This window comes from Diadema setosum, chromosome 8 (genome assembly GCF_964275005.1).
Source record: "Diadema setosum chromosome 8, eeDiaSeto1, whole genome shotgun sequence".
In the NCBI taxonomy this organism is placed as follows: domain Eukaryota; kingdom Metazoa; phylum Echinodermata; class Echinoidea; order Diadematoida; family Diadematidae; genus Diadema; species Diadema setosum.
The window spans coordinates 18,715,324-18,730,307 of record NC_092692.1 but is presented as its reverse complement, the minus strand read 5'-3'; the positions used below and the strand labels follow the sequence as shown (position 1 = coordinate 18,730,307).

Genomic DNA, 14,984 nt, shown 5'->3' with positions numbered 1-14,984 from the left:
TATCTTTTTCATATAAACAATAATATGCAAATTAGTTGATGGGAAAATAATACAAATTTCATTATGACAACATATATTCCACATTGTCAATATTACAAATGAAAAAGAATTTTGTGTTTAAAAAAGGGAAAGAAAACACACACACACACACACCCATGTTTGCACATACCCTTGTTTGTTACCACATTTGGGATATGAAGTGTGTGTGTGTGTGTGTGTGTGTGTGCCAGAAATAGGGGGAGGTATAATTTAGCTCCAGCATTCTCCTCCAATATCCTCTGTCTGTTTTTCAAACTAGCCGCAAATTGCTATCATATTTCCTTCATTTCCTTGCTTTTCTCCTTTCAGACGCTACAATATCACTTTTTTTTCCTCCACAACTATCATCTGTTTCTCTTGACATGCTTCTGTCGAAGATCGCTGTCTCTGTTGTGCATTTTCGTTTGCTATTTTGTCTTCTATTTGGTAATCGTTTCCATTCCGTTTTGTACCGTACAGCCTTTTCTTCAGTAGTTGTTCTGTTGTCTAGTCTTGTTTCATGTTTGTTCGCGTCTGTTAGTCTTGTCCATCCCGTTTTGTCCCGTACAGCCTTTTCTCCAGCAGTTGTTTTGTTGTCTAGTCTTGTTCCCTGTTGTTCACGTTTATGATAGTAAGTGTATTTATCTGTGAATCTAATTCTCAGTGGGCTTCCAGACTTCTTCCTCTTTTTTTTTCTCCATTTGTATTTATGATGCTTCAATTAATCTTTCCAGAGGGGCCAACATTCTACAAGCTCTGTCCTTTTAGTGGGTCTCTCCATTTTTCGCACTTTAAGCAAAGTTATACATGTACTTTATTTTGATCACTTGTTTTTTTTTTGTTTTTTTTTTACTACAATGTATAATTACTATAAGGTCCTCCTCAATTGTTTTACATTCTCTTCGATACATAATGTTCTGTTTACCTTATTCTCTGTTGTCAAAAGAAGTGTAACTTATATGTTTTGTCGAAAAATGAAATAAACTTTGAATTGAATTGAATTGAATTGAATTGAATATTCCAAGACAATTTTTCTTCTTTTGTCTTCTTAGCTCTCTTCCTTTAATATACTCTCCCTCTTTCTTCTCTCTCTCCCTATCTCTCCTCCCCCCCCCCCCCCCCATCCTTCCCTCTAGGTTTAATTATCTTTCTTCCAAGGGAAAGGACAACAAAGTTAGCTCAACCAAAGACTTATCATTCGATAACCCCTTGATCTGACTCTTAAGCAAATAATTGAAAAAACGAGGGGTTTCCTTTTGCTGAATTCCATTCCATTGCTGGACTCTCGATGATTAAATTCTCAGCACGACACTCGCTTAAAAGCAATGATTGAGATTAAGTACTGTGGTGAGTATATACTGTATATCATATTTACAAACTATTGCGACTTGTACACAGCCGATTGAGTACAGTGGACTCCTGTTATAACAAAGTCCTCGGGTTCGGCAGTTTTCTTTTGTTATATCGAAATTATCGTTATAACCGAACAAATAAACAATAAAAGTACATAGAGTATATAACGTTGTGGCCCTAATTTTTACTTTGTTGTAACTGGAATTTCGTTATAACTGTGTTCGTTATAACGGGAGTGCACTGTATAAGTAGATTATTCATTCAGGCCTATATTCACCTCATGTAAACACAGATTTAAGAAAAAAAAAAGTAAACACAGTCTCAGGATTAGACTCAAAATCACCTTTCACAACATTGCTTTATTTTCTGCTTTGCACAAAGCGATCTTGGCAATCTAAACCACTTGAAACTTTGTACTTTGTTTCAAGTCCCATCAGTGAGTAGGCTCTCACAATAGGGTGCGTACAAATTCTTTGTTGCTAACACGTTACACACATCACAAAACTTCAGGGCACACTGGCTATGCACAATGTACAAAGTGACAAAGAGTATTTTGTTGAGAGTATTATGTCTGTACATCACACACATAAAATCAGGAGTCTTTTCAACTTAATGTCACGATACCTGGCTTACTTTAAAAGTGAGGAACACAATACTACAATGACAGGATTGCTTTTATCAAAACACGTTAATGGAATGTGCATTTACAGTGCAAATTACAGAGTGCAAATTGCAACTCTTTGCAGAAATATTCAGTGACACAACAGGAGCTCTATTAAGGGCGGATAGCTGCAACCAATAGGCTTTTGGATTAAAACAAAAAAAGGAAAAGGGGAAATATAAATGCAAGAAAACCGATGAAGTTCTAGGGTTCTGCCTCAAGATTATTCTCAACAAGTTTTACTGAGCTTCCTCTTAATACCATTTTATTTTTGTTCTTGTGCATAACCATGGTGTACACTGAATACAACAGTTGCCACTATGTCAGGCAAGCTTCATGCTAATGCTAGAAAGAGATTTTGCAGGAGTAATGAAAAACAAACTTTTATTTAAAAAAAAAAAAGTTGAATCACACATCGTTCTCGGAATAAACATGTACTTTAAACACTGTGACACATTGGTTTATCATATACCAAATATGGCTGTTTGAATTAGATTATAGTTTGCGGCCACTTCAAGCATATGGCTCATTATGTACCGGTATAAGATTCTTCCTTCATGAATGTCAGCTATCTTGGTATAGTATAACGGGAAATAGGTCTGCAGAAACAAATCAGTATCTTTCACTGGCTTAAACTCGTAGGCCCGAATTCACCAAGGTGGTACAAATGAAACCATGGTTTAAACCATGGACAAAAACTATGGAGCGCCAAGTGTCACACGGAATATTTCGTTTCGAAATTGGTTATTTCGTCGACAAAATGACCTTTTCGTTAAGGAAATTATCATTTTGTGGACAAAATGTTCATTTAATTACATAATGATTTCATTTCGTTACAAAATAATAATTTCATGGATGAAAAGACCGACTTTGTAACGAAATATTCCATGCGACACTTGGCGCTCCATGGTTTTTGTCCATGGTTTAAACCATGGTTTCATTTGTACCACCTTCATGAATTCAGGCCTTAATGACACATCATCAGGAGCTACCATTCTACGGCAATAGGATTCAAAACCACTGCAGACAAAAAATAAACAAACAAAAGACACATACAAAAAGCCCATAATGATGGAAACAAAAATGCCCATATTCTGAAGGGTGGAAACACACATACACACACACTCACAACACACGCACATACACAAACATACATATATTTTGCTTAATTTGAGGGGTATGGTACAAATGAGTGCATAGACACGTACTAATGAACGGCAGAAAAAAAAAAAACATTTTTCTTTCTTGGACAAAAAAAAGTACCTGGTACACTAGTTAGCTGCTCTGAAACTAAGTTTCCAGCACACAGTCATATTTCGAAGCAAACATATGCCTGATCAGCCAGTAAGGCCTATTCAAATGCTTTGTCCAACTACATGTACCTTCGATACCTTTAGATATAAATAATACACACAACTTGCCATCTATTGTGAAGATATGAAAAAAAAATAAAATGCTCAATACATTCACTCTGTAGCAATGACCAGATTTCTATCAATGGCACAGCACAAATACTTAGCCATGGGTAAGATCACAAAACTGCCTGACATACAATAGTCATGTGGAAAACACTTAGCTCTTAGCACTTAACTCTCTCTCTCTCTTCATTGGCTTCCCATTGTTAATCGTATCAAGTTGAAGTTTCTGTTACTGGTGTTCAAAATCATACATGGTCTTGCCCCGACTTATCTTAGTGACCTCCTCCAACCCATGATTCCATCATGTAGATTAGGGTCAAGTAAAGATGCTCAGGTCCCACATACTCCTATTCCCCGCATCTACATTGGCTATGACGACCGTGCCTTCTCCGTCTACGCCCCAAAACTTTGGAGCAGTTTACCAATCAGTATCTGCAATTCCACATCACTTGAATCTTTCAATACTGTTTGAAGCCATTTTTCTCAAAGTATTTGCAGTTAGCAACTTTAATTTTGTTACGTTTATTTATGTTGTTACAGCATTTGTATGGCCACACTCTAATTCAAGGATCCCACAGTTTTGTGAGAGAGTGGATTTCCTATATCCATTTCTAGGCACTGTCACTTCTTGTCTACTGCCACAGCTTTATACTGGTGACCATAATGCACCACTAATAAATGATTTGAACTGACAGGGCTGGGTAACAATTTGACAGGAGAGGGCAAACCTTGGAGCACCTGCTCTTCAATATTAAAATTCTCATCAGACATAATTATTCGTACACTGTACACTTGAATAAAAAAAAAAAAAAAAGATATCAAAATCCTTGTCTTTTTGCTGTACTGATACAGATTCTGCAATGATATCACGGTTTTGTTTTGTTTTCTTTAGAAAAGTTATAGCTCTTATTAGCTAATCCTAGCAAAAACAATTTTACATAATCATTTCTTTTTTAATTTCATATCCACGAATAGTGACACCTCATTCTTCTCTTAGAATGTAAGAAACCACCATTAAGTACATGCAAACTTGTATCTTGAGTAGTGCATTGGTTGGTAACCAAACATTTGAAATGTCTCATGCATCATAAGTATTGGCAGTAGAATGATTTTGATAATCCTTGCCATTATTAAGTACGTACACAATTAATTAGGTCTCTTCCAGCAGGTACTGTGAAATTACCCCAATTTCTAAGTCATCATTTGGTGACTCGCGTCAAAACTCCTGTAAGGAGCTGGCATCAAGACTCATCCACTAAACATTTATGACTTTTCATGCAATGTCACAATGAAAGAATTTACATCATAGACAGTACTTTTCCTCTCTTGGCCCCAATTGGCATGTGCCGCATAATTACGCATTCACATGAAATGCATAGCACATTTTCATTTGTTTCCAGGCATGTGGGATAATTTGAGATTCCATGCATTTTCATGTATGCTATCGGGAAGCCAGTTGTATGGATGAAGCCTTGAAAAGGTGTGAGCTTTGAGAGGGGAGGGGAAAGGGGAGTTAAACAGTGAGTTCTACAAAACCATCAAAGCCAGACAGCAAGATATGCACATCCTCATAAACAGTCACTTTTTTTTAGCTAAGTAAATCTTAGAAGCTATACAAGATTGTCTTAATAGCCTCATGCTATTTTTTTTGTTTATAGTAGGGCCTACCTTGTCTTCAACAGAAGCCTTGTCCTTCCTTTAGCTTTCATATTCACAGCCAGAGATAATAGTGCAAGTTTATCTCATCAAATTTTACTTCTCATACAATGTACTTTGAAGCATACAATCAACATCGAAGCTTTAAATATATAAAGAGGGCATGTCATTTTAATGTAGGAGCTCATGTATTTACAGTGAACTACATTAATACAGAGGGCCTTTTTTTTTTTTTTTTTTTTTTTACTTGCATGGACACCTCTTTGTCTCACACCCCCAGATCTCTGGCTATTGCTGTGATCCCTGGGGATGTGTCTTTCCGTCTAAAGGTGCTTAAATGCACATAGCATAGGGCTTCCACTCCGCTACCACCCCTGTTTTGGATAAAGCGTAATCCAAGGAAGCCTGAGCCCATGGGCATCACCGGTTGTGTTGTAGCTGTCAAAAAAAAGGCCATCTGTAGTTTACTGTCAATACATAGGCCCCTACACAAAATTGATAGTTAGTGTAGGGCCCCAACACTAGATTGATAAACGCTCACTGTACATACTGCATATGCCATACATTTGGCGAGTCTAAATTTTTGTGAATCAGGACTTCCCGATGATTTGGCGTATACAGTATTCGATGGGCCATGGATATTGTAATGTGAACCACATCCATCAAAACTACAGTGCCCACGTTCTTCCCTTTTAGGAACATTTCTTTGCATGATAAATGCACTTACTGTACTCCCATAACTTATTAAACACACATTTAAAAGAGTAACGACGACAATCGCTCTATACAGTATTGTCATTGCCATATCATTTAGTCTCATATCCACAAGGTGTGGAGAACCAAAAGGACGTTATCACCTGCATCAAGTCTCAGGGGTTACCACCCTTCTGCTGTCAAATTGATGGCAATGTGCATAGCCACTCCAAACTGATTCTTGGAGAACAATTTACAGCCATCATCATTCAAAGCATTTGATATATCCATTATTTAAATTACATTATCCAAGCACACATAGTGATTCAATCACTTATATTTGTACATCCATAACAATACACACACATACACACACATACAAGTACAATCAGAGCGGTAATCATTACAAATTTATATTATCTTTTGAATCATACAAATCTACACATTGATTGCCAAATACTGGTCATTGACATATGAATCATATCAAAGAATGACAGATATACACATCTATTCAAAATAATCATGAGCTCCAGCTCAAAAATTTGGGACATTTGGTTTAAAAAGTTATATCTATAGTATATCTAACAATGAGTGCAATATGACAATTGCAAAAAACTTGACGATTATCAATTGTACAGCTTTACAGACAGTTAGAATTAATCTGATGTGCAACAAAGGGTCTTGAACAGATTTGAGTTTTACAAGCTAGAAATAATGACTCTTGAAAACAACATCATAGCACTAAAATATCTAATTAAGGGTTGTGAGAAACGAATCATGCATCTCTTCCTGCTTGTGAGAGACACCTCCATGATGAATATATGCCTATGCTTACAAATCATCACTGTAAGAGGTCTTAAATACAATTGATAACATTTGTGAAGAATACCACGGAGTAAAATTGAATGTTGGTGCAGTCTTCAATCAGTGATTCACACTTCTTTACATCAAGGAAACAGGATGATGATCAGGTGCTTCAGAAAACAAGAATAAATTAATTGAATCTGTGAGTATCACACTTTTGGTATCACACTTTTGGGTATAAAAATAATACTATTTTCACTGATAAAGCACATTATAAAATGGGTTCAAGAACTTAGCCAATAGGAAGCGCTGAAATGAGTCACGTGGGCTTTGATTACTTTAGTACCATTGCACTGCAGTACCAGTGCGCACTCAATCAGTTGTTACAAGTGCGTCGCGCGCTACTATACGCGCTGTCAATACCTGTAAACAACTTCTAGTTCGGGCTGCTTATGCCGGCCGGCCTTTCTTGTGTGCATAGCATATTATGTGGCGTACGTATACAGTACTCGATACGTACAGTACTTACATGTGCGGGATTTCCGAGTGCGACGTGCTTGACTCGACTCTCTCGAGCGAGTGCTACATGTAGCTGACTGGACTATTGACCCACAAAGGTATGTGAAAATGCTGTTAGTTTTCGACCCATTTTATAAAACAAATGATGCACAGGATTATTTCGTGGCGCTAGTGGAGACGCAGCTCACTCTCGGGTATTTACAATGTAGTGCAACATGCACTCGGCTTCGCCTCGTGCATGTTTCACAATTGTAAATACCCTCGAGTGCGCTACGCCTACACTAACGCACTCTATCCTGTGCATCATTTGTATAAGATAATTCAAGGCTCATGTAAACTGTCAAATATTACTCTGATTCTGAATGTAATATTTTGTTAGTATCTTCTTGAAATTTTGAAGGGATTGTGAAATAAGACAACTTCCTTTAATGTCCTATCATAGTTTGGGGATAAGGAGTCTCTTTAAAAAAAAGTGTAAAATATTTCCTTTCCAGTTAAATGCATATATTCCACTGAGTATCTTTGACTGTGGACTTGAAGATTAAAGACAATAACATACTTTTAAATTCTATAGTTGTCAGTCTTTAACCCGTTGAGGATGAGTCTCAAGTATACTCGGGCAGGTGTCTATGGGAAATTGGTGTTGTAGCAGAATCAAACCATCCTCAACGGGTCACCATCAACATATTGTTAGGACCCTGCATTCATAAGCACATCGACGAAAAGCTTATCAGCTTGGGCTCGCCTTCATGTCCAATAATCCAGGCAGCTGCGTGGTTCTTTGAAAAGACAGAGAGCATCTGTCAGAGCTCAGTACCCAAGTCTTGACACCAGATCTGAATGTGGGAAATCAAAGAGAGATGAGGATAAATCAATTCATTTGCAATATTTCTAAAAGCTGGGAGCCTCCAATTAAACATTGAAGTCTTGATATCAATTATCACAAAGCAAATGAACATTGAAGATCAACTCACACTTTAAAAGAAATCAATACGTACAGGTTTAAACCTTCGGTCTATGATTGCAAGCTTAAAAGAACATTATTAAATATGAAAAGCTCTCATTTGACATATCTGGCTTGTTTGAAATAACAGTAACATGATCTACTGATGAAGCTTCTGTACTGGGAGCAATACTTGAAACAATAAGTAGCACAATCCAGCAAACGAATCTAATTTATGTAACACATAATTTTTTTTTTTTTTAAGCTGATTTGAGTACAGCACTGATATCTATTGTTTTATGTACTAGGCAAACAAACAGATTTTTTTTTTTAAACAAATGCACTGTGTCATTCTGGTCTCTTCTCTGCTTACTAGTTTCAAATTTTGAGAAATGTCAAATACTGTCTCAAGTTATGAATGGATACACAGTGGGTCATGAATACATTGCCTTCAGTACAAAAAATTAAGGACTACTGATCAATATAATTCTGGTCAAGCTAATGTAGTAAGTAAATTACTGTTTACATTAATTCCATATATTTCACAAACACTTTATCTATAGCTTTATTTTACACTTTTAGAAAAAAAGGAAACAAACAAACAAAGAGCAAGTCTTGTAGATTGCAAAACTGCACTATGCAATCAACCACAAGTCTCAGTATTTTTGGCACCCCGTCTTCATTCCATGCATGTCTGAGGAGTTGTTTGGATGAGTCTTTTAAACTTACCTTTGTAACTTTCCATCTGATCATCTGCCTCTGTCTTCTTCTTGTCGTCACCAGGGTTCTAAACATGAACAGGAAAACATGAAAGTTCATTCTGGTCATTGTAACATCAAAATACTTTCTTCTTGTTTTCACATATAATGTAAAATCTCAAACTGTGGTGGTGCTATCAAATTTCCGTAACAATGAGTCAACAACCCAGCATTGGTACAGCAAGAGCTCTATCTTATCATACACAACAAACACGGAGCACTGTCTCCTTATCGAAACTAATAGTTTTATAGGTCTTCTTAGCAACTGTTATACGTTCTAAGCGACTGTCAGATCTGAAAATGCATTTCTATTGTGAAGTGACTACGCTTTGGTTATGACGAAAAGGGGAAAATTTGATGCAATCACCACATATACGCTCTCACCGTGCCTGCTGCACAGTAACTTAGCATTACCTGAAGTGCACAGTTGAACCCCAAATGTGTGACCCCACTTGACCTCTATGTGTTGCGCATGTGTGTGTGTGTGTGTGTGTGCATCAAAGATCACCTCATTCATTTGCACATAACATAGGCCAGCATACCAACCCAATTACTAATGACTAAATGTGAACATTTGTATGTGATTCATCAAATTGGAAATCATGCCAGCAGGCAAAGGGTAAGAATCTCACATCACTCACTGATTTATCAGAGCAAAAGACAGTCATGGTGAGATATCAAATGTAAGCCTATCATGTTAATACCTTGACTCTCTGGAAGCACAATCCTGAATGAAGAACAGGTATCGTGGATAAATCAAACCCCACATCAAATACAAGCATGGTATGGGAGACCCATAAGGTCTTGTACTACTACTACTACAGTGTACTACCTGACCTTTTGTGCAAGAGTCCAGGATAGACTGAAATTGAAAGAGAGGTCCTAAACTACATCTACATGAGGCAACTTTATACATGAAAGAGCCTGAACTTTGATAATACCAGGGTTTCATTTCAGGCTTTGGCCTGAAAACTGGTATCCCTGAATCATGGTGGGTGAAACCTTCACCCCTTTCCAGCTTATCATCTGAAGATGCCATCACATTTTATATACTCACGTCACCAATAGTATTGCAGGGATTAAAGGGAAAACTCACCTTGAGGACTGGTTTGGAGACCCCCAGGAGTTCACACAAGCGATTGCGGGGCGGCCTTGCCTTCGTCTGTGACTCTTGCCTGCAGTGGGTGACAAGGAAGTTTTAAGGTAGAACTTTTGACAACAACTTGACAACACTACTTTGGAGAGAAAAGCACATAGAGGGCACGTTAATAAAAATAATTGGTAGTCAAATTACAGAAGCCATTCATATCCAGAGGCTTCTAGTCACAGACGAGACCAGCTTCAAGAGTTGGCTTGAATCAAGACTTATTTAGAGCAACTCTTTAATACCACCACCATCCTTGCACATCATCAGACAGTAACTCTTCTATAAAACATAGTACATACCAATATTTCTCAATACATAGTACACAATTGCACACTCTGATAAGTGTCTTCATTAAGAAAAGAGAAAACAGAGAAAGATATAAACAACTCAGTTCTTTGTTCTTTTATCATTGCATTTACAAAACAGTACAAAACCCCTCAAATTAAATTACTGTAAATCAGAAAGAAAATTGGTGATTCTATCAAAGACAATCTGATGATTGACATAGCCCTTTGTGAATCAATGCATCACAATGCCATATAAATTATAGCACTACCAGGTATATCCCAAAGGATGATGGGATAGATTTCTCACCAGTTGGTTTCACTGAGGATACTCAGCACCTCCTCTTGATTCTCTTCCCCAACGATGTCCTCTTCCAGCATGAGTGCCTCGTACAGCCGGTTGGCTGTAATCCCTCTTACCTGTGGTAGCGAGGACAGGAAAGGAATTTGGGGTATTTCTTAGCTATTAAATGGGTATGAGTATATCTTCTGTAGGAGTACAGCTATGTTGCCTGTGTGAGAGAATCCATAAATTTGGATGAGAAATATGTGTGTATACCGGTACCCTATCTGTTGCTGCTGCTATCTCACTCTACTTATCAAACTATGACATTATATTTCTCATCATGCTTGGATTCATGCAGAATATGTTATCCAGCAGGGATATTCAAAAATGTTATGTCATTAAAGGGACTGTACAGTACTGGTTGAGGTAGGGATTCATGTTTTGAACATTCCTAAGTGAGATAATGAAAAGCCTCCTATGAAAAACGAAAGAACATGTAATTTTAAGAGGGATTCAACGTTTATTTGATGAAAATTGGTTTTCAAATGGCTGAGATATCCAAAATAGTGCTAATAATAAAAGGCGACATGCCCCAACTTTATTAGTATCTCTTTGTTTCACCTTGTTTTTGGATATCTCAGCCATTTCAAAAACGATTTTCATCGAATAAAGTTTTGATACCCCTTAGAACTGCATGCTCTTTGGCATCTCATAGAGTGGTTTCTGAATACAATGTATCTCACAAAATGTTAAAAGCTAAATCTTCACCTCGACCAAAACTGTACACACCCTTTAATGTACCACAAAATAAAAGAGGAGGTTTGGACTTTTGTGAAAGTTGTTTCAATCAAAGCGTATAATATACAAAGCACTAGGTTGGCCGTACTTCTGCCCCATCCCAACTGACCAAATGACAAGAGGGTTGCAAAAATATTAGCAAAAAAATATGTGCCCTGTATTTAAGTTTTTATTGTGAAACACAAAATGTTTCACTGCAACAATACAACAAATGCACAATAATTCTGTGCCTACTGTTACACATACTTGTACAATAGAATTTAGTATATCAACATAACACAACAGACATTTTATTTGACCCCTCATACACAAAAGGCATCCTAAAATAGTGTCTATGGGTTGAATTGTATGGGAAATGTCAAAAGTCAAAATCTTTCAGCAAATTTCACGAGGCATTGTACTATTAATTTACTGAAGTTTCAGCATAACATAGCAGCAGGAGTTGATGTTCATATGATAATGTCCTCCAAGTTTGAATGTCCTCCTGAGTCTGGTATGATGTCAAAGGTCATGCAGTGTGGATTAGGAAGGGGTGTGGCCTGTCCTACCTTGGGTCATGCAGAGTGGATTAGGAAGGGGTGTGGCCTATCCTACCTTGGATCATGTAGTATGGATTAGGAAGGGGCATGGCCTGTCCTACCTTGGGTCATGCAGTGTGGATTATAAAGGGGCAAGGCCTGTCCCACGTTGGGTCATGCAGTGTGGATTAGAAAGGGGCATGGCCTGTCCTACATTGGGTCACACAGTGTGGATTAGAAAGGGGCATGGCCTGTCCTACATTGGGTCACACAGTGTGGATTAGAAAGGGGCGTGGCCTGTCCTACATTGGGTCACACAGTGTGGATTAGAAAGGGGCATGGCCTGTCCTACATTGGGTCATGCAGTGTGGATTAGACAGGGGTGTGGCCTGTCCGACCTTGGGTCATGCAGTGTGAATTACAAAGGGGCGCGGCCTGTCCTACCTTGGGTCATGCAGTGTGGATTAAAAAGGGGTGTGGCCTCTCCTATCTTGGGTCATGCCGTGTGGATTAGAAAGGGGCATAGCCTGTCCCACCTTGGGTCATGCAGTGTGGATTAGAAGGGGGTGTGGCCTGTCCTACATTGGGTCATGCAGTGTGGATTAGAAAGGGGCGTGGCCTGTCCTACCTACCTTGGGGTATCTGTGACAGAGGAAGAGCATGAGCTGAAAGAGGGTCTTCTTCCTGGTATCACCCTCAAACTGAATCAGTCCACAGAATCTACAGGAATGAGCAGTAGGAGAAAGTAAGAAGGCAAGATACAGAACACATTGTAAGAGTGTTAGACATTTATTTATTTATCATTTTTTTACAACATGTTCCCTAATTCAGAATAGACATATTGTTAATTAGAAGCAAGAGCTTTTCAAAAGTGGTGTAATAACAGGGCAGAGTTTGATACTAATGTGTATACATGAATGCATTTGAATGTATGTCCAAGTTGATCATACAGATCATCACTGTAGCACCCCCCATGACACATATGTGTAGTTCATCCCAGTATAGCTTCTTTTAGATGCAAGAGAGATTACAGTATCAAGTATTGAGTAACTGTGCCGGCATGAGTTGGTATACACAGTCTTCTAATAACTTGTCTGGTTATTGTGCATTCTATTTTGTCTTCTCCTTCTTGTGGGAAGTACATAAACAGTGTTTCAGGGAAGCTTTTAATGTTTCAGTGAAGTATGACAAACTTTAACCATACTGATGTCATTCTGGTATTCGTGTATTTGGACCAATTTCGAAAAATATTCTTTCCACTCACACATCGATGCTTGTCAGAAGTTTCTGGGCGTCTCCACTTTTAGCGACTTCCTTCTTCATGATCTGTAGCAGCTCAATGGGGAACGGATGGCTGCAAATATTTGAAAAATGTAAAATGACGAAAAAAAAGTGATTATTTGTTTTTCTTTTCAATTTCTTCTCTGTAAGAAGCTCCAAAGTTGATTTGAAAAATTAGAACTAAGGTGACTTTCATTTTGCACATCAAGTGAAGAATGATGTGTCCCTGGTTGTCAGAAGTGAGTAGACAAGTTTGCCATAACTTCATCCTCTTTTGCATTACACATCATCTGGTGACCACCCACTGATTTTTGTTTTCTCTGTATTTCTTTTTCTCTAACAATCACTCACATGATATATATGTATACTTCATGTTTTGGGCCCATATGAGAGAGAAACAAATATTTTATTGTTTCTTGGTGTAAAATGAACTGATAAAATCCTTGATACACAAACTTTCAATATCTGACCGCAAAATTACATTGCAAAGGATGATAGTATGTGAAGTTTTTCTAGTTAGGTCCAGAAGAAGTCTCAGATAGTGTACAGAAACCATGCTATATGTCTCATCGCTATTCATCCATGAAAATCGCTCCAAGTTTTGCAAACATAACATCATTCAAAATCAAAGAGGCATGAAGAGTGTAAAGGACTGCTAGTGTTTACAGGAAAACATTTCACCATAAATATCCTTACAACTACAATTTCAAACAAAATCTATAGCATCAAATCAAATCAAAACTAATTATTAATATGAATGAGTTCCACAGAGATGCTACAACAAGGAGATTCCCAATCTCAATATTTGATGGCTGCACAGTGACTTTTCCTCCATCAATTCCATGTACAACTGAATGCAGCGCACAATGGTCTGGCTAAAAAAAAAAGAATTTGTGGAATATTGGAAATCAAGAGGTGACTGGGGAGACGGTTGAGTTTACTCGTGATTGAAAGCCTTACTGAGACGCTCGATCATGAGGTCTACCTACCTTGGGTCATCAATAAAGCTTTGAAAGCATCCACTGTTTAGCAGCAAGTTGATCATCTTCATCATTGGTATTGAAACTCTGCAGGGTTAGTACAGAACAGAGAGAATGATGTACAGCTTTATTTCAGTTTGCACCATACATATCCTAAGAGTGGCAAAAAAATTAAAATTTGCATATTTTGCATGATACCCTTTAACTCTCTGTTGTACCACATTTGCACACCTGAGTCAGTTGATGGCTTGTCAATTTTGCAAATTTTGCTCAAATGCAAAACTATGAACAAACAAATTGATAAATCACAGTTTGCCACAGTACACACTGAAACTGTCATAGCCTTAACTTTGTTGTAAAATTTACACCAAAGCAAAGCTTGCAATTTTCTACACAAGTTTGCTGTCCTATATTTAAGGAATGAATGCTCCTATAAAGATTTTATGGCTTCGAGAAATTGAACATTTTCCAGAAGTGCTCAATCTTTGTGGTCTCAGAATACTGTAAATGCAGAAATTTTCACTTATTTCACACTACTTTTGGCTAGCATGAATGCAGGCTTTCAAGCAGGATAATGTATAAAAGTAGGAATAAAGTAGGAACAAAATCTCTAAAAAAGTAGGAAAAAGTAGGACATGAAAGGGAAAGAGTAGGGCATTAACCCTATTCTAACTGGGCTATTTGAGACCAAGTTTTTACTGGGGGGGGGGGGGGTCAATTTGACCCCCCCTTCAGATCTCGGCCGCCGATCGCGCGATCGCCGCAAAATTTTGCCTGAACATAGAGCCGGATGTCAACTACAAGATTACATGGTCATACAATAGAAAAATTTTGATTTCATATTTTTTAATAAATTAATTATGCAAA

The 14,984-nt window shown here is 37.7% G+C and overlaps 1 protein-coding gene across 1 annotated transcript in view; it reads right to left on the bottom strand.

The window, feature by feature from the left end:
• Positions 1 to 7,486: 7,486 nt before the first annotated feature.
• LOC140231402 (tubulin-specific chaperone D-like) overlaps positions 7,487 to 14,984 on the bottom strand; it is a 43,103-nt gene continuing 35,605 nt past the window's right edge. Inside the window, exons 30-36 of the mRNA XM_072311527.1 lie at positions 14,127 to 14,204; positions 13,121 to 13,210; positions 12,489 to 12,576; positions 10,565 to 10,674; positions 9,920 to 9,998; positions 8,795 to 8,852; positions 7,487 to 7,958 (exon numbers count right to left, since the gene is read on the bottom strand). Of these exons, the coding sequence (XP_072167628.1) occupies positions 7,933 to 7,958; positions 8,795 to 8,852; positions 9,920 to 9,998; positions 10,565 to 10,674; positions 12,489 to 12,576; positions 13,121 to 13,210; positions 14,127 to 14,204 (529 nt within the window). The 3' untranslated portion in view covers positions 7,487 to 7,932. The remainder of the gene's footprint in view (positions 7,959 to 8,794; positions 8,853 to 9,919; positions 9,999 to 10,564; positions 10,675 to 12,488; positions 12,577 to 13,120; positions 13,211 to 14,126; positions 14,205 to 14,984) is intronic.